Below are 25,455 nucleotides of genomic sequence, written 5' to 3'. Positions count from 1 at the left end.
AGTTTTCATTGGCATTCCCCGTTGCCTTGCAATGTTTATTGCTAAATAGAAACACCATCAGAGGGAAAGCTTAAGAATGTTCTTTGCTCATCACCCCTGAATGTAACTAACTAAATGGTGAAAGTAACTTTAATACAGAAGACTGAAACAGAGGAGGCCAACCAGTAGTGCAAGAGTAGCAGTAATATTTCACATGAACTAAAAATTAAATAAACTGAGAAAGTAATGGGGAATCCTGGTTGCAGTATTACAAGACATCTTAAAGTCACTTTAATCTTTTTTGGTATTTAATTAAATGTTAGGTGGTTGTGTTTGGTGGTTAATGGTTTAAATAAGAGACTCTTACATAGTTTTAGGTGAAAGCTACATTGTAATTTTGATTGTATCTTTAGTGACATAATTGTTTATGCCATGCGACTTAATATTTGCACATTTAATAATTTGATTAAAATTATGCCGAGTTTTACACACCTTTGCTATCTTGCAAGCAAGTTATTGTACTCTTTTATAATAAGAATGAAAAACCTTTGAAAGAACATAAAGTATTTTAAGTTTTACTTTTTTACAGCTTAGTTTACAATACCATATTTAACAATGAATATACAGTATTTGTTCCTGATGATTTTTGCCTACTTTCTTTTCACAAACAAAGGTTTTTTGTGTGTTTGAAATGAGGCAACAATTAAGATGGCTGTTAAGGTTTAATTTACTGTTTTAAATTTATATAGCAACTTGTCTTGACCATAACATTGTTATATATTTTCACCATTGATTGCCAGCATACTGTTGAGTACTGTATGCTATTTAGCTGCTGTCACAGTATGAACAAAGGAATATACTTTTTTGTTTTGTCTGGCACAGCAAAAATAAGTTGACCTTTTAGTGGCCAATAAGTTTTCTTTTCCCTTAAATTTTAGGAGAGGTGTGGAATGTAACTTTTTTTTTTTTTAGGGTTTACAGTATTTGTGCACTCTTGAACATGTCCCTTAATTTCTCTGCTCTCTCATGAAGGTGCATCTACACTGAACCGTTATTTCAAAATAACTAGCATTATTTTGCAATAAAAATGCGAGCATCTACACAGCCATTCCATTCTTTCAAAATAATTTTGAAATAATGGATGGCTTATTCCAAAGTCTGAAAACCTCATTCTATGAGGAATAATGCCTATTCCGAAATAGCTACATCAAAATAAGGCACGTGTAGATGCTCCACTGCTGCTATTTCGAAATAGCCCATCACCAGGGCCATTCTAAGTTACTCCTCCCCAATGCCTTCTAGGGCTCCAAATCGAGATAGCACGTCTACATTAGGGAAGCCTGCCTCAGACTAATTTTGAGCCTTCCCTGCATTGTAGACATGGTATTTTGAAATAAGCTATTTTGGAATAACTAATCTGGAATAGCTTATTTTGAAATAGCTGTGCAGTGTGGACCTACCCTATGTTATAAAATGTGGGTAATACTTTCTCACCTTTGTAAAGCTTTTCTAGACCTGGAATTAAGGATTCTAAAGAAAACAAATTATTTTTATTTATTTATTATGGTTACATGTTGGGCTTAAGGCTTTGACAAAAATTTTTAAGACAATTATATGGATAGTTCATAAATCCTTTGTGTATATATGTTCATGGAAAACTTAGAGCTCTGTGTTTAAATAGTACTTTTTAAAGCAGTGTATTTCAGAGATGTAATTGTTCAGAATATTTGTGCTACTTTGTGCTTCTTTTTCTTGTGTGACTCTTTTTAGTGACCATTTTTCTGCTGTGACCATTTTGCCCCCCCACCACATACATCACATGCAAACAACTGGCATTTTGGGTGGGGAGGCTGGTTTTAAAAACACAAAAGGCTTGGCATCACTACACTGCTGCGTTCCCTCCCACTGACAGAAGATAAACTGCAAGTGCTCATTCACTGCCTTTTCAGGGCCTTTTTTAAAACCACCAGCTGGTGCTAGTTCACGTGGGTGAGACTCGTTTCCTGTGTTCCCCAGGGCCTGGCGCCAACTTGAATCGTTCAAGGGGCGAATTTGATGGCAAAGTGGAAGCACCATCTCCCCTGCTGCCTTCATCACACCTTGCCACTCAGAGCCCCCCTCTGATCTCCTGTACTGGTGAAATGTCACCAGAAACCATGATAAAAGGAAAGCTGTCTTCCTCAGCTCAGGTAAGATCAAGAGGCAGCTGTAAAAAATTTGTAAATGTTAGATTTTAACACAAATTCTCCTTAGTAAAAAAATGTGCAGTAACCATATTTTATATTTTTACCATGTCATACTGGAGAGCTACATTTTCAAAATATAGTTAATTTTAAACTTCAGGAAAAAATATATCCAAATTTGCTCTGGGCTGGGTTAGCTAATGTTTTCCTAAACTTTGCAGCTCTCTTTCCTATTTTTTCCTTTCCTCAATGGAGCATGCATCTGAAAATAATTAGTATTTTTTTACAAAAATGGCATGTGTGCATTTTATCACAAAAAACAGAGAGTTATAATACAGTATAAGGATGCCTGAACACACAGGTATCCATTATGCTTTTAGTACTCAAATGTGGATAAAAACAGGACTTGCTTTTCAAAATGGAAAAGTTTCTGAACTAAAATATGAACTTTAAATAATGAAATATTTGCCTCCTTATTAAACAAATGGAGGAAAATACAGCTCTTCTTTTTGCACCTGGTAAAAAAGGTTAATTTACCACTCTACCCATCCTCAATCTCGGTCAAACCTTCCTAGACCACATCATCCATTCTACTCCATAGAGAGAGTTGCTATCATCTGTGCAATGGCATAGTGCAAATCGCTTATGCAAAAATCAGCTTGTATTTGTCATTTGAATCAGTGATATCATGTAGGCTTAACATAAATGAAACTAAGGAGAGCATGCTTTTGTTTGGTATGGGTATTTCTCTGTGGAAAGAAATAGCGGTTAAGGGCAAATTTAGATACCTGGATCCATATGCCAGCTCTTAAATAAAAGTACCTTAACTTTCAGTATTGCTCTGCACCCATGGTTCTTGCTGAGTTGAAGGGGGCTGTGTGTGCTAGGCAACTCTGAAAATTGAACCACCACATTTAGTTAAGTCTAAATATGAATTTTGTTAATGATGAAAAGTTTGTAGAAGAGAAATTAGTTATTGCTGAATGGAATGCTGGATATCAGTTAAAGCAGTGGGTGGCAGGGTATGGGTGAAAAGCATTTTCTGTGTGTCTTTATTTTAACTTAATTGCACTTTCCATTTGCAGGCCTCCTATGATGGATTTTTAGCACTGTGGCAGTTTGACAACTCTGACACAGGTAAATGGAGAGAAGAATACCTTTACTAAAAAAAATATTTTGTATTTAAAGTAATTAACACGTGTGTGTTTCTGTTTCAGATATGAACATTTCAAGATCTGAAGAAACAGACTTTACCAATGAAGACCTGTTCTTGGATTCAGCTCTAACCAAGAGACTGACTTGTGGTTTCTGCAGAAGGGTTTTTGAATGCACTGAAGAGTTAAAGGAGCACATACATGAGCATGCTTTTTCCATGATTCTGCCTTTTGATTTAATTGACTATGCCAGACCTGTTCTCGCTAGCCTCACTGATCATATGTCCCAGGATCAGCTTGCCCGTTTCCAGTGTTCTAAGTGCCCTGCGAGCTTCACTCTAAAATCAAATATGGATAGGCATGAAAAGACAATCCACTTTAACCGTAAGAAGATGCAGTGTCCTGACTGCTTAAAACTCTTTCGAGACAAAACAGACCTGAACCGTCATCTTATGTCTGTGCACTCAGATGAACGTACTTTTGTGTGTCTCTTTTGCAACAAAGGTTTTGGTACACAAAAGAACCTCACCACTCATATGAGAGTGTGTTACCTGGGCTCTGCTCAGCCAATAGGTGAAGAAGTTCTGGATCAAAATCAGGAACCCGAGGAGGCTTATCAAACCTATCTTAGGGAAATGAGAAAACCATGAGATTGGTGTCAGATGGGATCGCGTTTTAAGCAATTTTTATTAAATCCATAAATTAAGGCGTATATTGCTGCATTGTTACTTGCAGAAAATGGGTTTACCACTTGATAAACTATAACACTCTAATTCCCAGATATTGGACAGATTAGTCAGGCACTGTTTCAGCTCCAGATTTTTTTTAAACTAAAAACTCTAGAATCAAGATGCAGTTTTGTGTAAGAATATTTTTATAGTAGATGATATAATGGCATTTTGGATTATTCATGATTAAAGATTGAGTTATTTTCATATTTTTACTTGTCATGATTAAGAACTTTTGCTTGTGTGTATTTTTAATGTACGCTCAAGCCTTTACAGAAGACTGAATTTGTTATACAGAGATAATGGTTTTAACAATAATTAGTTTTTATTTGGTTATTTTTAAAAGTGGTTTTAAAAGATTCAATTTACAGCAATATGTTATATGCAGTACCTATATACTGTGATGGGTCTGTATTAATGAAAATAAGTGATTGTAAACATTTCCTTGGTTTAAAATTCTGCTTTATACATTCTATTAAAAATAGTCTCAAAGGGTTTATTGAGAAGTATACAAAATAGCTGCATTTGGGAGTTGGGCGTGGCTCTTTGTTGACTTTGTCATCAAAGGAGATTTCCCCCTCTGATGTTAGGCCTTACAAAGTTGAGCTATAAGCTTGTTCTGCACTGCAGTTTAAATGAATATGTTCTGAGAAGTACAAATCGCAGCAGATCTCGGGTGTGGGAAGAGGAATTTAGTCCTACCAGAAAAGGTGAGGCTGACCTTCTGTTTAACAAATTATGACATTTTGAGATTTAAAAAAAAAACTTCCTGCCAATGTACCATATAGGTGTACTCCGCCACCTCCTCTTCTCTTAAGCACTCTGTTGCCTGGATTAAATGAGAGACAATGTTGAACCACTGTGACAAGTATTTCTGTGTTGCTGAATGATGTCTTCATTTATACTAGTTTTAAAGACCACATAACTCTCCTGGAATGCTATTTGACAAAGGTTAGATTGATATTGTATCAACCAAGTTATGAAAGAAACAGAACCACAAGAGCCAAGCTTTGCAATTGCACAACTGTGGGATTGAGCTGCTAGTTCCATCTCTGCCCCAAACTACCAGTTAATGAAAGTACTATGCTATTGCCCAGTGCCACAAAGTATTTATAAAGAAGTTCAGTTTTCTGTATCTCATTAAGAAACTGTGCTACTTGGGCATATGTTCTATACATTATGCGAGGATGTTTTTAAATTGCTCCAAGGTTAAGAATAGTTTGATTTAGTATGCTGCTGAATGTTAACCTAGAGATATTGTCTATATTTGAGTAAGAGTGTGGCATTCAAAAACTTTAAGTTTCTTCTAGTCTTTCAACTACATTAGTTTGGCTTGTACATTGTGGCTGAATTAGCCAAATTGAATGTACATAAAAATAGATCTTGTTGCTCCAAAAAGGTTAATACTGCATTGGTGTGAGAGAGAGAGAGAGAGCTTGACTATCAGACACTGTTATTGAAAGTTTTAAAGTCTGACTGTAGTTTCCATTTTATTACTTTGGTTCAATTATTTGAAAGCTCTGAACTTTTAGCTCCCAGCTTGCTGTGTATTTTCATGTAAATACATATTAGTTTAATTACTCTTATGACAGTTGTAGTTGAAGGCACCGGAAGAGTGCTTTTGAAATACTCCATACAATTCACAAGTTGTCAGCAACTTAGTTTGGTGCTCAAGTGTTATATAGTGTGTTAGGGTTTATTTGTATCATGGTTCTTTTGATGCACGTGACAACGTAACTAGGAAACGAAAACAAAACTTTTAGAAGAAGTAGTCCTGTGATTTCCAAACAAAGTACTTATCTTGTGATGTGGCCATACCTCAGGAAAACAAGTCAGGGAAATGCTTAGCTTTGCACAAACAATATTATATACTTGGGGGGTGATTAAATATGAAGGGCCGGATTCCTTATCCTGCTAAATCCACTTTGCAAGCTTTTGAAAGTGGGGATAAAATAGCTGGAGATGGTCAGTGGAGAATTTCTCATGCAGAGGCACTGTCCATCAGTGGAAAGCTGGAAGAGGTGGTTCCATGACCCCCAGTCTGGTCAGGAAATGGTGCATTCTGGAGCAGTGCTCCGCTATACTCTGTCCTCCTCTGGTGTAAATTATGTCTGCCTCCCTGTAGCTCCAGAGTTGGGGGGCTGAGGGTCAGAGAGTCTCAAACTGCACTCAACCTCAGCCCCAACCCCACTGTCTGAGCAGATCACAGGCCCAGTTTGAGAGTCCGCACCTATATAACTATTAACACATCATGTTAATTGATACAGCAAGAAAGCCATGTTAAACTCTCTCTTGTCTATATTGCACTTTCCCCTTATTGATTAATGATATGGGTAAATATGCTTTAGAATAAACCTGCTCCTCCTATTATGGATGTGACTAATCTGCCTTTTTGATGTTTGGCAATTGCTAAGTAAATTTACTGTTCTCTTTGGCAGATGGGAGAGGAGGTGGGAAGGAACTGATCAATGAGAAGGAGCTGGGGAAAAGATCTCTGCCCTCTCGAAAAATAACTGTGGCAGTATAGAAGGAGCTAATAAGGGCGTATCTGGATGATAACAGAAAGGGAAGCATGAGTAACCACAGCATACCTAAAAGGACTACTGTCATGTGACAGTGTGTCATAGAGTTTAAGGTAACAAGGGGCTACTAGATGGTTTGACCTTTTGTGTTCAAGCCACTAACACCTGCACACTAAACTCAGCTAACCCAAAGTATTACACCCCACAGGAAGTTAGGATGGTATGTGCTACAGGTAGAGATACTGTCCATATTAGTTATTTGGGGGAGGGAGCAGTTATGTGTTATAGGAATTAATACCTGTGCAATATCAATTACAAATCTGGCTCCTGTCTGTCTTCACTTATGCCAGTGGTCCCCAACCATTTAATGTTGCCGGGCACCAAGGGGCGTGGCCGTTCGTCCGCCGGGCGCCAGGGGGCGTGGCCGTTTGTCCATCGGGCGCCAGAGGGCGGAGCGGGGCGGGCCCTCCCCATAACCATGTGCCCGGGGCCGGCGCCCCCTCCAAGGGTCGCGTGCCCGGGGCCGGCGCCCCCCCCCCCCAAGCGCCACACGCGCCCGGAGCCGGCGCTCCCCCCATGCGCCGCGTGCCCAGAGCGGGGGCAGCCAATCCGCAGCGCTCCTGGGCCCAGCGCTTACCGTGTGCCACATGCCCGGGGCCAGGCCAGCCCCAAGTACTTGGCGGGCGCACACAGATGGCCCTGCGGGCGCCATGGCACCCGCGGGCACATGTTGGGGACCACTGACTTATGCTACAGTTCAGTCTTTAGAAATCAAATTGTCACAATGGTAGTAAATGTAATTAAACACACATGGAACTGTTAGTCACTGAATGTATTAAATATCGATTCATTGAATAGTTGATACATTTTTCATCAACTATTCGATTAGTCAATAGGGTGTCTGCAACAGGCCTAAGGCTGCTGCTACACTTCAAAGGTGAAAGCGCTGTATGGAGCCCTGGGGTCAGCTGGCTGACTCTGGGCTCCACGCTGTACTGCCACTTCGAAACACCACGAGGATCCCTACGCCAGGCTCCCCGCAGTGTTTCAAAGCGGCAGTGCCGCACAGTGCCTAGGGTCAGCAGGGGAATCCGCAGCTGATCCCTGGTTCCACGCAGTGCTGCTGCTTTGAAATGCCATGTGCAGCCCAGGGACATCCCAGCTGGCCCCGGGCTGTACACAGGGTTTCAAAATGGCAGCGCTGCGTGGAGCCCAGGGTGTGGCCCCAGGGTCCAAGTGGCATTGCCTGTTTGAAGTACCCCTTCCTCCCCCTTGCTGCCTCTTTCTGATAGAGGCAGAAAGGGAAGGGAAGCAACTAGTCAACTAGCCTGTTGACTATCCGATAAGCATTTGTTGACTAGTCCCTCACATCTCTAGAATATATCTTATAAATAAAATGAGTAGGCAGATCATGCAAGACCCTTTACCATCTCCTTCTTGGTCTTCTCATTCTGTGCCCTTGCAGAATGTTTTTCGTTAGCTTTTTCCTGCAGTTTGCCATTTTGAGGCTTTTTAATTTGTCCGGGGTTTTTGTTTTGTGTGTGAGTCTTTATGAAAGTGTCTAGATAACATTCTTTTAACTAAATTAGCCCTCTCCTTTCCCTAATGTTTAAGGAACTTAATTGAATTAACATCCAAATGAGCTCATTTAGCGGTAGAAGAAATTATTTTCTATTAGGTTAAGTAGGCATTTTACTATAATACGTACAGTAAATATCTATTTTATTGATTCCTGACACCTGTATAAATACTTATTAAACTTCTTGTATTATCTGCAAATTCTTGCCTTCACTGATAGGAGCTTGTTAATTAACAACACAAACATCAGAATTTCAGGGAAAAATATAGCAGTTGTTTATATAGTTATAACAGAAACTTTCTTAAACTTATATTTTTAAACTCAAAATTTGGGAGTAGGAGATGATGTGATGAGGATTATTGGTTTTACTATGTAAATAACAAAACTGCAATTTGATCTTAAAAATATAAAATGCAGTCTAATGTGTTAATGAAAAGAGAAAAATTTACCTCATGTCATTTTGTGAAATACTTTCTGACATCCAAAAGATTTGGTATTCCAATAATTGTCATTCAGTAACACAGTATATGCAGAGATTACAGACGTATAGAATAAAACTGAGTTTTACATAGCACTTTTATTCAATAGTTCTGCAGTGTTTTGTAAAATAGTCAACTTTTGATATTGATGTAGCTGTGTAGGAATGTAGCAGCTGTTTCAGAAAGAATTTTGGTCAGGAAACAAGTTATCCTTTTAACCTGAGCATCCTAAACCAGGGACTTTGCTGGACCTAGGAAGGTTAATGCTTCCCTGCTGCCCACAGGATCTTCACCCTGTCACCAAATGTTTCTGCCAGGTCTTCCCACACTGCTGCCAGCCTGGTCGGGATTCTCAGCTGCTGGACTCCTGGCTGGCTCCCACTCCCGGCTGCTTGGGTTCCTTTGGTCCAGCAACATCCATAATCCCTCAAAGATATCATCCCAGGGCGCCCAAAGATATCATCAATAAAGAAAGAAAATGATGAATAATTGTTGCAAATGAGATTAGCAAGATATTAAGAGAACATAATTTGGCTCTGATTAGAGTTGGGGGAGGAGGGGAATTATCTACAAATCTTCCAAACTGCAGACAAACCTCACAGTGTATTTTCTTCTGTAGACTATGTGGTGCTAAGTGAAATTAGTTTCCCTTTGTCATTGACTTGGAGTACATATTCTAAATTAGAGTAGAAGTAACATCATTGATGTGAATGTTACATGATAGGAGTAACGCATGTTAACTTTGCACAATGGTTTTTTTCCCCTATTTCATCTACACATTTATCAGTGTTTAGCAGTGACAGTCGACAAGACCAGATTTATACGAAACAAAAGTCTTAATCTTTCACCACTGGGAATTTGTTTGGGGCTTGAAACACTTTTTTAAAGACTGTATGCAGAAAATGTGTGTATAAAACAGAATTGTGTTAAACCTATGGGTGTTAAGAGGCAGATAATTGACTAAATGTGGAGTTGACACAATTTGTATTGACTACATAATTAGTCAATAAAGGAAGGTGCTTTGTCTTGGCTCCTGCTGCTCCAGAAGCTAGCCCCGCTGCGGCTCTGCAGTTGAAATGTAGTGAGAGCCGGGTGACTCTTACTACATTTAAAATGCAGAGTCACAATAGTGCCAGACCTGTCATGAGCCGGGACTGCTCGGTCCCAGCTCATGCCGGGGTCCAGCAGCCCCAGTTTGCAACGGCCGGGGCTTGCCGTGGATAAAGGCTGCTCCAACAGCAGCCTCTGCCCACAGCCAGCCTGGGCTGCCATGAACAGGAGCTGCTGCCGGAGCAGCCTCAACCCGCTGCAGGCAGAGGCTGCTTTGCAGTAGCCTTCCCTACCCATGGTCCCTCCCTACCGCCTCTGCCTCTGATACAAGCAGCAGCGTGGTAGAGGGCAGGCAGCACTGCAGAGACGGTGCTAGGGGGAGCCAGCTTTTAAGCCAACTCCCCCAGCACCGGCTCCTGTTCCCACCACCCCCCCCCTTTCTGCCTCTGATACAGAGACAGCAAGGGGAGGATGGGAGTAGTCAAGTACTCGACTCAACTACTGACTTATACCCCTAGTTTAAACCTGCACATCACTTTTTTCAGGTTGAAAAGCAGGAGGGGAAATAAAATGTACTAGCGAGGAGAGAATTCTAAAACTGTAAAACTGTGAAAATATATACCTCAGTGTAATAGGTAAGATAACTTGAGACTGTAACACCAAAGTTCTTGTAGTACTGTAGATATTTTTTTTAAAACTACTAACTTTCTATAGATTTGTTTTTAAAATTATTTTTGCCCGTTTTAAAAAATACCACTCTATTTGTAATGCATTACTTGGTGCTATTCTTCTTATAGAAAAGGGGTGAGCAATAAGTGGCCCACAGGCCAGATGCATTTCTCCAGAGTTAGCTCACGGCGGGCCGCCAGATGCTTTATTTACCTGAACATCCGCAGGTATGGCTGTTGGCTGTGGTTCACTGTTTCCTGCCAATGACAGCTGCAGATAGCAGCGCAGGTCAGTCCACTGCTTCCCATAGCTCCCATTGGTGGGTAATGGTGAACTGCAGCCAATGGGAGCTGCAAACGAATATACTTGCAGATGCTTAGGTAAATAAAGGGTTTGGCAGCCTGCCAGGGGCTAATCCTGGTAAATTGTTTCTGGTGCCATGGGCTTCTTATTGTCCACCCCGATACAGAGATTTTTTACACATTGCTACTGGAAATGATCTAGGTAAACTAGCCGATGATCATATCCTTGTTTACAGATGCTGCTATTCTTAAGTGTTGTCAACAGTTAATATTAGGCTTTTTACTAAGGGCAAATAGTTTGTACATTTAAGTTTTGTCATTTAGACAAAATTACTCTTATGACTTTTCCAAGGTTTAATATTTTGTTCACTAAATGTATGTGCTTATAGTAGGCATATGTGTTTAACTGTACTGTGAAAACTCTAAAATGAAGCTGTGTATTTCAGTTTTTCTAATGATGCCTTTGTTTTTCAAATGCTTGGTTTATAAATGCAGAAATAAAAAATATGGATATTTGACAAAATAGTTTTAGTTTTCAATAAAATTAAAACTGTAAAAATTGTCTTTTCTGTTTGATCTGAAGTGTATGGAGTTTATCTGGAAAAATGTGTCCTCTGCATTGAGATTCATTGTAATATCTGAAGCAGTAAATTTGAGGGACATTAGTATAAAATTTTCTGGATCTGTTATTGGAAACAGAGTTTGTATTTGAATTTAACATAACTTTCGTATCTTCCTCTTGGTGTGCAGAAATAGTTAAACTGGTTTAATCGACTTCCTCCATTCTCTTTGAGCATTTGTGCCTGATTTTTTTTTTTTTTTTTTTACTGTTTAGGTATCTGGATACAGGCTTTCTTTCAGGGTGGGCAATAATATTCGTGGGCAGAGGGGGGCACTTAATGAATTTTGGTATGTGATCATGGGCCGGCTCCACTTCCCTGGAAGAGGTGGGGCTGGGGACTAGCCTCCCCTCAGAATTGTGTGGGCCCAGGCTTTGAATTAAAAAGCAAAGATCTCACCGTTCCCATCCCTACCACTACCATGTTGCCTGGTAGCTGCATAGAGTTGCTGCAGCTATTTAAAGAGCTCGGGGTAGCACCGCAACCATGAGGCATTTAAATGGGATCTGCTAACTGAGCCACCGTATAGAAATTTGGGCAGTAAGGTATAAATAGAAAGTGGCCAGATACAGTCTGTCGGCCGGATCTGGCCCCCAGGCCACATTTTGCCCAGCCCTGCTTTATTTGCATAAATGTACTATGGGAATGCACCCAACGTGGGGTAAATGGAAATATGTACAGCCACTCTCCGAGTTACGAACGAGTTACGGACCAACACTTGGTCCGTAACTCGAACTGTTCGTAACTCGGATCCCATAGAGTTTACATGGCTACCGCGCAGTTTGTAAGCGTGGATCACCATTCGTAACTCGGATCCGCATTTATGACCGCTTTGGTCGTAAGTGGAGGTGGCCGTAAGTCGGGGAGCGGCTGTATATAGCTGTGACTGGTTAACTTCTGCAACTATATACCTCAGCTTTGAAATTGGGGGCTTTTATGTCTGCAGTAACAAACATAACCTCTTCAAACATAACTATCTTCCCTTATTTCAAGAGGGATAAGGGATCTTTCGGAAAAGGCTTTATTTTCTGCAAGATCAGCGTCTAGACTGGCGCTTTTTTCCGGCAAAGCTCCGTGCCGAAAAAAAGCGGCAGCCATTTTTATGCTAATGAAGCGTGGGAGATTTAAATCCCCGCTTCATTAGCAATTGCGATATGTCTAATTTACATCCCTTTTATGAAAAAGGGATGTAGTCTAGACGTAACCTATGTTTTCTGGACAGTAAGTGGAGGGAAGCGCTCCAAGGGGCACATTTGTGTTGTAGGAAATAATGTGTACAGTAAAAGGCATTCTTACCTTTCAGTTTTCTGAACCAATCACACTGTTTTTTTTTAATAATTCTTGAAACATTGAGAAAGTTCCAGAAGATAGGAAGAAAACTTATGTGGTGCCAGTATTTTCAAGGGTAAGCAGTATGATATGGGTAGCTATAGGCCTGTCAGTGTAACAGCTGTTCCAGGCAAACTAGTGGCATAGCTTTTATTGGATATGATTAATAAAGAGTTAAAGAAAGATAATATAATTAATGCCAATCAGCTTTGGTTTATGGAAAACAATACTGTCAGACTTAACTTGAAATCTCATTTTAAAGAATTTGGTTGATAAAATTATAATAGTGTTGGAGGAAAATACTTCAATTTTGGTAAGATAGTTTACTTGGTCCCCCACCACATATTGATTTAAAAAAACCTAGAATGATGCAAAATTAAAATGGATTAAAAATGATAACTGACAGGTCTTGAAATGTAAAGGCGCAATTATGAGTGGATGTGTTTCTAATGGAGACATACAAGGATTGCTTCTGAGCCCTCTACTGTATTTAGCATTTTGTTTTTTATCAAGGACCTGAAAGGAAAGATAAAATAACCACTAATAAGGTTTGCAGAGGCTATAAAGATTGGAGGAGGAGGAATAATAAAAGGGGAAAATCATTGAAACAAGGTAGTCTGTATCGATTAGTAATCTGAGAGCAAGCAAATAATGTTTTGGTTTTTTTTAAATCTGACCATGTATCAAGTCGCACAGTTAGGGAATAAGGAATGTACCACACTTTCAGGATGGGGGACACTATTATGGGAAGCGGTGACTCTGAAAAATGAGTTGCTAGTTCTGGAGGATAATCAGCTAGGCTTGCATTTCCTGTGTGAAGCTGTAGCCAAAAAAAAAATGTTCTGAGTCTTGGACATATACAGGAAAATCTAAAGTAAGAGTAGAGAGTTGTATTACCGCTGTATGTCTGGAACAGGTGAGACCACTCCTGGAATACCATGTCCAGTTCTGGTGCCCACAGTTCAAGAAGGATGATGATGAATTGTGGAAGTTTTGGGGAAGAGCCACAAGAATGATTAAAAGGTTGCAAAACAAGCCTTAGAGTGAGAGACTGTAGGAGCTCAATCTCTCTAGTTGAGCAAAGATTAAGGATTAACTAGATCACAATTTAAAATCTAAATTTCTAATAAGAAAATAAGAAAAAGGATAAGAAAAAAAGTCTAATAATAAAAGCCAATGGCTGGATGTTGAATCTAGTCAAATTCAAACTGTAAATAAGGTATAAATCTTTAACAGTGAGAGTCATTAACCAATGAAACAGTTTACTAGGAGTCATAATGGTTTATTCATCAATGAAAATTTTTAAAATCAAGTTTGGATGCTTTTCTAACAGGTCTGCTACATTTCAAACAGGAATTAATACAGGGAAGTCCTGTGGCTTGAATTACTCAGCATGTCAGCCAAGAGGATCCCAGTAATCCCTTCTTACCTTTGTAATCTATGAATCAGAATGTAACTGTATCACAGAAAAGTCTTCGGGGCACTTAATTTCTGAGAGTTGCTCCTTGGTGGCATGCTGCCTAATTCTAACTCTGTTAACTATATTCTGTCTGCCTGAAGTTCTTCAGTTGAAACAGGCAGCACTTTTTCTTCAGTTTTTCTAACCAGCCCAGTACTGTTTTTTTTCTTTTATTTTCTTTTTTAACCTACATTAGTCTTTTTCAATTTTTGTTTCATGTTACCTCTTCTGAATAGCTCTGGTACCTATTTCTGTTGCTAGTAAGAGGTTTCAGCAGTATGAAGGTGATTTACAGTTTCTTTGTTGTTGTCAGGATTCTGAATAGCAGCAGTGAACCTAACCATAGTCTTGTCAGCTTGACTTCACTTACACTGGGAATGCAATAGTAGTAGCAGCAGCAAAGGCACTTACAATGGCCTTTCAAGACTCAGGAAGGCAGTTCCACATTACCGTAAAATTGCGAGTATAATGCGCACTTTTTCACGTATTTTTTAGCGTCAAAGTCGGGGTACGCATTATCCATAGGTGTTTTTTATTTTTAAAGTTTTAAATTCACCCTCTGGAGGCGCTAGCTGGGCTGGGGAGGTGCGGGGGTGGTCCTGGCAGGCGTGAGCTCAGCGCGCGAGCACCTGGCCGGGGGACGCCCCCAGGCAGGCACTAGCTCAGCGCGAGGGCAGCTGGGTGGGGGGCAGGTTTCCTTCCCATTCCTTCCCTCCCGTTCTCCTGTATAATGGGTGCGCATTATACATAGGAGTTTGGTTTTTTCATGATTTTAAGAGTCTAAAATCAGGGTGCGCACTATACTCGAGATTTTACGGTAGTTGTCATTTGGAAGGTTCCCTTTGCAACTGCAAGGATTATACTTATTTTTTCTTAAGAACATTTTAAACTCAGCAGAAATAGCTGCAGCGATCACATCTCTGCTCACACACCCGCAGGGGAAAATTTCCTACACCCCACCAGAGACAGGATCAAGTCCTCTGTTTATAGTGTATTTCACCAGTAGATTGCTATTAATGACATTTGTTTAGGTGATGGTGAAGGCTAATCCAAAATATCACAAATGTGCTGTTAACCTGAGGCATTTTCATTGAATGGTCCCAGTTGGGTTTGAATTCAGATGCTATAGGACAGCATTTTATTAACTGATTTGGTTAACTGCGCTTGAGAGGGAAGATCTGTTCATAAAGCTGGCCTTGCAGGAGCCTTGTTTATTGCACCTGTGAGCAGCTGAATTCCTGTAAAGGCCTGTGAAGGAATCCTCCAGAACTAGAAAGCTGAGAATTACATAAGGGTGTTATTAAGTTATAGGTTATGTTTAAATTGTTAGTACTGAAAATGGCCTTGGCTGATTTTACCTGATCTGCTTATAGCTTGTTTACCTAGTCTAGGTTCTGTATTATTTGGTCTATGGTGATCCAGTGGAGTGCAGATATTTTGGTTGTATAACTTATTGGTAGTGGTCAACCAGCAAAGAAATCCTATCTCCGTTCCAATTGGTAACAGATTATCATAAATGTCTTTATCCTTCATAATATTCAGACCTGCTAAAGATTGCTCGTAAAATAAATAGACTGGGAAATGTGTTAGAAACAGTATAAAGGCAAAATATTTTTCATACACTGTAAATTCTCCTTGGCAAATTGGAAAAATAAAATAGACTAGAATATCTTTCCATTCTCTAGTTTATTTCAATAGTGCTTTATAAGTAACAAGTTAAATACTGATTGCACAGTAACTTTTCAAGCAAGCTATTGCTATTGTGTTATGAACAATAGCTGGCACAGAGCAGTGAACATTAGAAGATGCTTTATTGAGACTGTGAATGGTGCCAGGAACTCAGATGTTACATCCTTCATTTATTTTGCCCCTTCCATGGCAAACGCTCCCAAAGCAGTTTGCATGTCTGTGTGTAATCCCCTTAATCTTGACAAGTGAATAAAATAGGCTTTTTTCTTTTTCATTCATCACTATTATTGCCGTGATACTAGTGGGTGAGTGGGTTTTGTGCTTGGACTAGTAAATTTTCATGACAGTTTTCCAGAGCTGCTTTAAGTAACTTCAGAGTGGAACACACAAGCTATGGAATATACAACAGAGCAACAGTTTGGGAAAAGGCATGATGACTATTCATTTTCAAGTGCTGATTTGAGGAGATTTAAAAATATCTGTCCCATGTGCTGGAGCAGGAAACTATACTTTGGATCTTCTCTCTATAAGTGGTCAGGACTATAGCCAGCTGGAGGATGACTATTTTCTTTTGCGGCAACATTTGAGTTGTTGAAATCGGATTTCCCTGTTCGAACGAAAACCTTCTCAAATGTTCCCATGTTCCCACAAAATAGAATTGTGCTGATATATCTTTTTTTTTTTCTGAACAGAAAGATCAGATTTTCAGTTTGGTTATCTCACTTGTCAGAAATGACCAACGAGTCTTGGACCTTCAAAACCTTAGAAAACTAATAGGTCTCTGAAACATGTAATCTTCAAATTAATAGTATATTTCAATGAAAATACATTGCCAATAGTGTTCCAACCAGTTCTTGTTAGGAACACTTTTGTGCATTATCTGAAATACAGCATGTGGCAGCACACATCCAGAGCGTGGTGGGTTTTTTGGGGGAGTTTGGGGTTTTTTTTAAGTACTGGTCCAGAGAAGATTATTTCTCCAGTGCTAGAGTAAGTCAAATCCTTTTTTGGGAGGCATGGGGGGTTAAAAAAGGCAATTTTTTCATTTAATATTTTTTAAAATCGATGTTTTTGCGTCACTAGTGCTTAGCTTTTGGCAGCGGATGAAAATATGCTCATTTCCTTCTTTTTTATTTTAAAGTGCTCTGCAGCTTTCTACCTGGCAATTAGCAAAAGATAGAAGAGGTTGTTGAATGATCCCCTAAGGGATAATGTTTTTAGCCCTAATAGTACTTCCCCCTCTATTTCTACTGAAACACTGGGTAGGTGCCTCTGCCTTGGGGTTTTATTTGAATCCACAACCTTCAGGTCTCAAAATTAGAATTCAGCCAAAGAGTAACATTTAAATGTATAGGAAACCATTATGTAATAGCCAAATCTGATACAAGTATTCAGCAAATGGCCCCAAAGAGGGAGAGGAAGAATAATTCTATTTTTTAAATTATTCAATTGAAATTAATGGAATATCAAGACACATCTTTTTTTATGTTGAATAGCAGACCAGAATGACTCTTTCGCCATTATTAAGGGCACAGCACTTTAAATAGTTAAATGTGGGCCAAAAGAGTGAAGGATTTTCAGTCTATGCGCTTAGAAGTAAGTTGCATTGAGTAACGATAACCACCTATATGTGAGTAAGGGTCTAGTCTGAAAAGTGTCTATTGAAAAAAAAAACCCACTGGGGTTCCATGGTTTTGTTGATTTTTACTTTGTGTGTGTAGTTTACCAGTAAGAAGACTGATTTTCCAATTACTAACCCTATAAACTTAATAATGAGACAGTCAAGTTAGACTCTGTCCTTCTCATACACATCAGTTCCAGTCATAAAAATTCTGCCCGAATTGTTTCCATGTGTTCCTATGCATCTCCTTCAGTTCCAGTTATGCAACCCCATACTAGTCACTGGAGTTTCGCAGGACTGTATTCACTATATTTGCATGAAGAATCCAACCTAAATTCCCCATCATTGTGTTTGCTCTACAATGCAAATAAAAGTTATTTTTTAAATAACTAGTCATCAGCATAAGCACAGATGACAGAACAAACACAGGGAGCACGCAGACCTACTGAGTACAAAGATGTCCTTTTAAAATAGTTCATTTTTCAGAGTACAACTGCACTTGAAGGGCATGAGTCTGTAAGGTACTGAGAGCCTCTAGCTCAGACTTAGTGGGATCTTTTCAGGATGTAATATTTGAGAAAGTGACTAATAATTTAACCGTGTACCGTTGACATAAGACACTAATAGACCTTAGACTTACTGGCTACGTCTACACTGGCATGATTTTCCGGAAATGCTTTGAACGGAAAAGTTTTCCATTAAAAGCATTTTCGGAAAAGAACGTCTAGATTGGCAGGACGCTTTTCCGCAAAAGCACTTTTTGCGGAAAAGCGTCCATGGCCAATCTAGACGCGCTTTTCCGCAAAAAAGCCCCCGTCGCCATTTTTGCGATTGGGGTTTTTTTGCGGAAAAGAAATCTCTGCTGTCTACACTGGCCCTTTTGCACAAAAGTCTTTCGGAAAAAGACTTTTGCCCGAATGGGAGCAGCATAGTTTTTCTGCAAAAGCACTGACAATCTTACATGAGATCATCAGTGCTTTTGTGGAAATTCAAGCGGACAGTGTAGACAGCTGGCAAGTTTTTCCACAAAAGCAGATGATTTTGCAGAAAAACTTGCCAGTCTAGACACAGCCACCTTGTTTCCTTCATTCTCCAAAAGCTGCTTTGTCCAAAGAGGATAATTTAAGTGGGAAATATTTAACATATAGGAATGGCAAGTAAGAGATTTACTAGTGAGAGGATATCAAACACTACATGCACAGCGACAATGACTTCAAATGTATAATGTATGGGTTCCATTAAGGAATATCTGATCTTCTGTTTTCACCTACTTTGTTCTCCATTTTCATTTTTTGCTTGGAGGGGGGAACATCAGCACAGTTTGTGTGCATTCTGCTAGCAAAGTAGACCGTTAGGCTGTTCATACTGTATGTATCTCTGGAGTCTAGTATGTGTGTGCTTTATCTCTAAAGGAATGACAAAAGATGAAATATTGACAGTACAGGAGTACTCTCTCTTCCAAATCATTCAGGAAAATGTGATAAGAAAATTAAACTAACAAAGTACTGTGAGCACCCTTTAAAAAACTGTGCTTTAATTCAACATTTTGTTTGTGCTTTCTATTTCTGTCCTTACAGAAATAGTAATACTGCTTCAAGATGGCTATTGCTTGCATGGTGAACTCTTATCATCTGTTCAAGATCACCCACAGTCTTTGAACATGAATGAAAACACTGCCATGGCACCTGGTTTATTATACACTGCATTTCACTCATTTGTTTTACAAAGGGTACGTCTACACTAGGCAGCTATTTTGGGATCCTAAAGGGATCCCAAAATAGCTAGCCCGCGTCTTAACAAGCCACCCATTACTTTGAAATAATGGGCATGCTGTTTTGGCATCCCGGTAACCCTCGTTCCACAAGGGTTAAGGGATGGATGACTCGAAATAGCGTGTTATTTCAAAATTTGGCAATGTGTAGATGCACCAGATTTTGAAATAGCCTATTTCGAAATTCAATCAAAATAACACAAATTGCATATCTTATTTCAAGTTTAGGGTGCTATGTAGACACACCCTAAGGTTTTAAAGAGACATTCTATACGCTGCCATCAGCATGTCACATCTGTGATCCTCTCTTCACAGCAAGTTACTTCTGACCTGATTCTCCATGTAGCCAGGTCAGTCCATCAGGGCAATACCACTAACTAGAACTGTCCTCAAATTTCAAGTATCTCTGTGTTGGCCAACTAATTCCTGAACATAATGTAGCATTATAGCAGATTATAATCCCCTTTTGGTTTGTACTTGAACAGGCATTAAGGAAATTGACTCATTCTTTTGCTGTTGCTAAATATTTGACAGCCTTATGGACTGTCTTATCAACAGGCTTCTCTGGGGAAGAGACTGGAAGTTCCCAGCTGTGTTGACATAGTATAAGTACCGTAGTTAAAATCTGCTGCTTAAAGCAGACATTAGAAAGATAGGGCAACATAACTGAGCTTGTTAAATGTTTTCCTTATGCAGAGCGTAGAACAGTGGGACTGTGGTTGGAGAGCAAAAACACAAATGAAAATTAAGCAAGAAAATGGATGATTTGCAATGTTTTGAGTTGTAACCTGCTGCATTTGGTTGCTGTTTTTCAGTAAATGAATTCACAGTCATCAGAAAGAAATTCAAGTGCCCATACTGCAGTTTCTCAGCCATGCATCAGTGTATCCTGAAGAGACACATGAGATCCCATACAGGAGAAAGACCCTATCCTTGTGAAATATGTGGAAAAAAATTCACGCGCAGGGAGCACATGAAACGGCACACCTTGGTAAGTAGGAGCATTTGAAGTATTTGAAAAACAGAGCGATGGTTTGTTGTGATTAAGGAGAAGAGGAACTTCACCTGACTTAGATTTGTATTCTGTTTTTCCCCCTGGTGCTCTTCTGAGTCTGTTATGGAATACAGAAGACCTCTCTCCTGTTTTTCCCACCTTTAAAAGCACCAGTGTCTGTCTTACTGTTCCTCTGGAGTTATTCAACAACTGGTCCTCCAACTCAGCCAGAGGAATTGCTGAAGAACTATTTGAAGTGGTCTGCATGCCCTGTTTAGTGCTCCTGGCCCCAAGGTGAGGGACTGAGCTGGAAACTGAAACTCCAATCCTCACTTCTTAATATACTAAACTACTTTTTAATGCAACATAAACTGCTATGGAGGACCTATTAGGCTTTGGTGTTTCAAGGCACCATTACCTTTAAGATAAAAAATGTTGGCCTAATAGGCTGAATAATTGGGAACAGGGTTTTTGTTTTTTGTTTTTTTTTAAGTAATACACCACCCAGTAAAAGCAAAGAAATCCTGATCTAAGACTACCGCTATCCTGTTGTGTTTAATTATCATTGAATACATCATTTCATTTCATTAAAGACTGCTTGCTGCTCAATGAGCTGCTAGAAGGTCACCGTGTGCTGCTGTAACTTGTTAGCTTGTCTCAACTGCAATGTTGTTATAAATGCACCATGTTGGGGGGTTGGTCATATTTCCTTGGGAGTATTATTTTGCTTTCCATGTATTTGTTAGCATGATTTTCACAGACTTGCACTTGACAGTCCATCTCCTTGATGGTGTGGCGTGATACTGTGGGGTAGTACAGATGACACGAAGTCCCATGATGACATGAAGTCCCATCTGGCGATATGAAATTAGATATTGTGGCAAATATTGTTGTTCATACTCACTGGATACTTTTTCAAAACCTTAATATCCTGACAGTTTCTGTTTTTTATAATAAATTCAGTAACACAAACTAGAAGAGCTAGAAATTAGAACCTTGTGAAGTTTTTTAATAGAATGGGCTAGAATGCGACACACAGGAATCTTTAAACTTTTAACTCACATTTTTCTCCAACAACAAAAAACCCCACCTTGTAACCATTTTAGTTTAAAAAGAACAAATTTTATGTCAACTTTGGCAGTAGTTTCAAAAGCCAAGACTTAACACCATCCCTCTCACTCTTAAATCAAGTCTGTAGTACAAACACCAGTTTCAGATTTCATTTTAGGGATGGTAGCAGCTTCATAGTAATAGTTTCTCGTACATCAACTTGTATCACTTTGGGAGAGAAAGAGTAAAAGAGAAATCACTAAAAAAAAATTACTAGACCCTGTTCGGTAGCTTGCTTGCTTTTCACCTTTTCTTACCTTTTTAATTTTTAATTTATAAATAGCTCTAACTAGAGAATTCAGTGGAAAGTATTATCTTCAGAAGCAACACTCCTTGATTGTGGGCTGTAAGACTGACCAACACGTTCCAGAATAAGACAGACCTTAATGGGTTTTGACAGATATAAGATGGAGACAGCTTTTCTTTCTGGATGATATAGATTCCATGGGAAGTACATGTAAATTAAGGTACCACAAAAGATTAAAAATAAATGTAAACTGATGTATTTGTTACTGGTTACAATTTAAACAGCAGATAGTCACAAAGAAGCTCTATTTCCTGCCTCCAAATTTTGAAAAGGTGATTTAAAACGATAATTTGAGCTCAATATAACTCATTTGAATAGTCTGAAATTTGCACGTGTTTTCTTATTATAGTGGAAAAAACACCATTGTGTGTTATAGGTGGCGTTAAAGTTCTTTTAATATATACATGGGCAGTGGAATCAGACATCTCTGTGAGATCTATAACTTTTTTATATAGATAGTTGAGTCTGCTGTCAGAATCCAGCACTGGCCAGAATTAAGTTTGTTGCTTTGAAAGTGCCAACTGGGGGTACAGAATTGTCGAGCGAGGAATGAAGTCCTGAGAAAGTGCCACATTGGAATAGAAAGAATTCCTATTGATATTATCAAAACTAGAAAATGCACCCTGCGATGCTTTGGTCCTTAACTCAATTATTTTTTGTTTTTCTTCATTTAAATCATTGCTCTGGGGTCGGGCTAGGGAGAAGGGGTTCAGTATGCAGGCTGCCACTGGGAGAGAGGACCGCCCCAGCCCTCTCTCACCACTGCAGCTTAGGGCCTGGTGAGAAGAGCCTCTCCTTGCCTGTGGAAGCCCCAGAGGGAAGGGTGCATGTCTCCTGGCTCAGGCAGGTCCAGGTTGGCCTGCCCCATGTACCCCCACCCCAGCCACAGTGAGGAATGCAGCAAACTGTGCACTTCCCCCTCACTCCCTGATGAAGGGGAACAGCCAGCCATGTTCCTGTATGAATGGGAGGGGAGCTGCACGTCCCCTCCCCCCACTTTCCCTAAAGAACACCTGGGGTGGGAGGCTCTGGACTGGAGCAGTTCTGGATTGGGAGGGAGGTGTGCCCCCCGCCAGCCCCTTTCACCTCTCTGCTGATTGTCTCTTTTCTGTATGGTTTATGCATCCCCGTATGCGTCGGGGGTGGGGAACGTCAGCCTCCCATGGCACATCTAAACCCTTAACTTGCTTTAAGTTTGATAAGCAGAAGCTGCATACCAAGGAGTATGCTTTAAGTTTGATAAGCAGAAGCTGCATACCAGATTTGATGGTTCTAGCTCTTACCGTTTGAGAGAAGTTCTTGAATGGACAGGCAGACTCGCTCACTCTCAGAGAATAAACTCTCTCAAATATATAGCAGATGAGTCCAATCAGCTAAAGATTGGGTTAATAGTCATAGAAATGTCGTTTAGCAAGGAACCTTGAGAGGTCAAATCATCCTCCAGAGCTGAGGCAGGACCAAGTAAATCTAGACCAGGGCTACTCAACATGCAACCCACGGGCCTCATGTGGCCTGCAGCCCATTTGTTTGCAACCCACAGTGCAGGTTGGGTTTACATGGGGTACAACACACGGCCCGGGTGGGGTCCTTTGAACATGGACTCCGCTGGGAACACGCTTCCCAACGGCGAGTCAGTAGAATGGTCTTCTGTTGATACGCATTTTAGTAGTAAAATTCCTGGACTGTCATTGCTCATTGAAAGTGCTGTCATGGGTGGAAATTGGGTAACTATTGCACTTTATTAATAGCAGCAGAACTGACTTAAATGGAGCCTGCGTGTTGTGTAGTCTTGCCTTAATCTTTGTATACATGCCCGTCATTCTGAAAGAAGCTGTTTGCATATATATGTGTAACCCCCTCCTGTTGGCTAGCCCAGTGTGAGGTTATTCAGCGTAGGGGAAGCTTGTGACTTCTTATACCACGGGGGGCGGGGGAGACCTAGGCCTGAGGCTGCTTGGTGTGCTCTGCGTTGTGTATGTGTGAGTGCACCTCAGACCAGACCCATTCCGACAAATCACCAGGAACAGGCTTTATTCTGTAAAAAATATAGAAGAGGAAAACAGTTCAGCAGCCCCTTCTCTCAGCATGCAGCCTGGGTGCTGCTTCTAGCACAGTCCTTGCTGAGACCCTCCTGGGGGCAGAGCTTACAGCACACAACACAGCCCCCCTTGGAACACATGTTCCTACTCCCACAGCAACTAAACCACATAACCAAGTCCAGGTTCCCCCTTTGTGTCACTTAAACTCCTCTATAGCCCTTTCTGGTCCTACCTGTAAAAAACATAGAAGAGGAAAACAGTTCAGCAGCCCCTTTTCTCAGCATGCAGCCTGGGTGCTGCTTCTAGCACAGTCCTTGTTGAGACCCTGCTGGGGGTAGAGGGCGCATCCTGGCAGGAACCAGGAAGTTCTCCAATATGCTGCAGTTTGTAGTCCACAACTTGTAGTTCCCAGGGCTGCTGCTGAACCACACTGGACCTTGGGCTACATACGCAACCACACTTAAGTTGCAGCCCTCTGTATGTGCTGTATCATTGTGACCCCCAGGACTTCCAAAGTTGAGTAGCCCTGATCTTGATCATCCCTGATGGGTGTTGCCTAATCTGTTCCTAAATACCCTCCAGTAACAGAGACTCCACAGCCTCCCTGAGAAGCCTGTTCCATAATGTAACTATATTTATAGTTATAAAGTTTACCCTGTCCGCATTGCTGCTGATTAAATGGTTTATTCCTTGTACCTTCAGTGGACATGGAAAACAGCTGATCACTGTCCTCTTTAGAACAGCTCTTGACACACTTGAAGATTAGTAGGTTCCCCCTTAGCCTTTTTTTCTCAAGACGGAACATGTCCAGTTTTTTAAACCTTTCATCATCAGTCACATTTTGTAAACCTTTTATCATTTTTGTTGCTGTCCTTTGGAGTGTATCAGCTCTCAAGGTGTGGTGCCCCGAACCTGACAGTGAAAACCACAACTAAGATCAAGTTAAAGTTATAACTGGTTTTGTGTTCAGACCATTGTTCCTCCTCTGAAAAAGCACTAGGTAGGTTCACTTTACTTTTTGGATATTACAATAGGGACTCATTAGGTTTACTGATTAAAAAAAAAACTCCACAGAGGAGCCCACTGACAATATTGTCACAAAAAATGGGAGCCCTACAGGGAATGATTTTGTATAAGAGTAAAAAAAGTTGATAGTTGTGTTTGTTGGATATCCTCTCCCCAGTTAGGAAAGTATTCCTTTCCACAAGCTATTAGGTCAGTCTGTATTTTGATCTTCACTTAGAGGGATGTGTTGTGGGTTGTGTGAATTGAATACAGGTAAGGAAACTCTTGGGGTCTTGTGCTTATTTGTCTTATAACTTTATTTTGGTACGTCAGACATTTGTGCTTCTGAATGCCAGTTTGCTGGTAGAATTGAGATTAATGTAGATGTGCATCAAGTGCAAACTGCACCTGTTACAAAAATAACTCCCAAACATACATCTGAGGGTAACAAGTTGAAGTAGAGAAAAGGAAATGCATTTAAACCACCCAAGCCTTTGCTTCTTTCAGTTCCTCAATTAACATGCCAGGCTTAAAGCAATGGTGTTAGCTTATGTTTAGCCCAATTTTTTGTTTTAAAAATGTTTTTTGAAAAAGATTTTGCATAACCTAAGATCAGTAGAAATGTTTCTATGTTGTATCTTTCTTAAAATCCAGACCAAGTTTTTAAACAAATATTTTCCTTGCATTCCTTGTTCTCACATACAGTACTTTCTCTTTGTGCAGCTAGAGGATAAGAAACTGAAAGTGAAATTGACTGGAAACACAAAACAGACGATCTTTTATTTTCATTGTCAAGGTTGAGTGAAATATAAAATGTTTGAGCAACACAGATTCTAGTTTTAGTAATGTATGCAACATTAACATGG

The 25,455-nt window shown here is 40.0% G+C and overlaps 1 protein-coding gene across 6 annotated transcripts in view; it reads left to right on the top strand.

Annotated features, from left to right (window-relative positions):
- The window catches only part of ZBTB46 (zinc finger and BTB domain containing 46), a 110,682-nt gene that overhangs the window by 72,583 nt on the left and 12,644 nt on the right, over positions 1-25,455 (top strand). For 4 of the 6 annotated variants that reach the window (XM_075900978.1, XM_075900976.1, XM_075900977.1 and 1 more), the window contains 3 exons: positions 1,996-2,168; positions 3,248-3,299; positions 3,380-19,932. In XM_075900978.1, coding sequence (XP_075757093.1) covers positions 1,996-2,168; positions 3,248-3,299; positions 3,380-3,966 — 812 coding nt within the window. In that variant the 3' untranslated portion in view covers positions 3,967-19,932. The other 2 variants (XM_075900979.1, XM_075900980.1) reach the window with 2 other exon arrangements.

Source organism: Pelodiscus sinensis, chromosome 18 (genome assembly GCF_049634645.1).
Source record: "Pelodiscus sinensis isolate JC-2024 chromosome 18, ASM4963464v1, whole genome shotgun sequence".
NCBI lineage: Eukaryota > Metazoa > Chordata > Testudines > Trionychidae > Pelodiscus > Pelodiscus sinensis.
The sequence above is the reverse complement of the archived record's forward strand: the minus strand, read 5'-3'. Positions and strand labels throughout refer to the sequence as shown.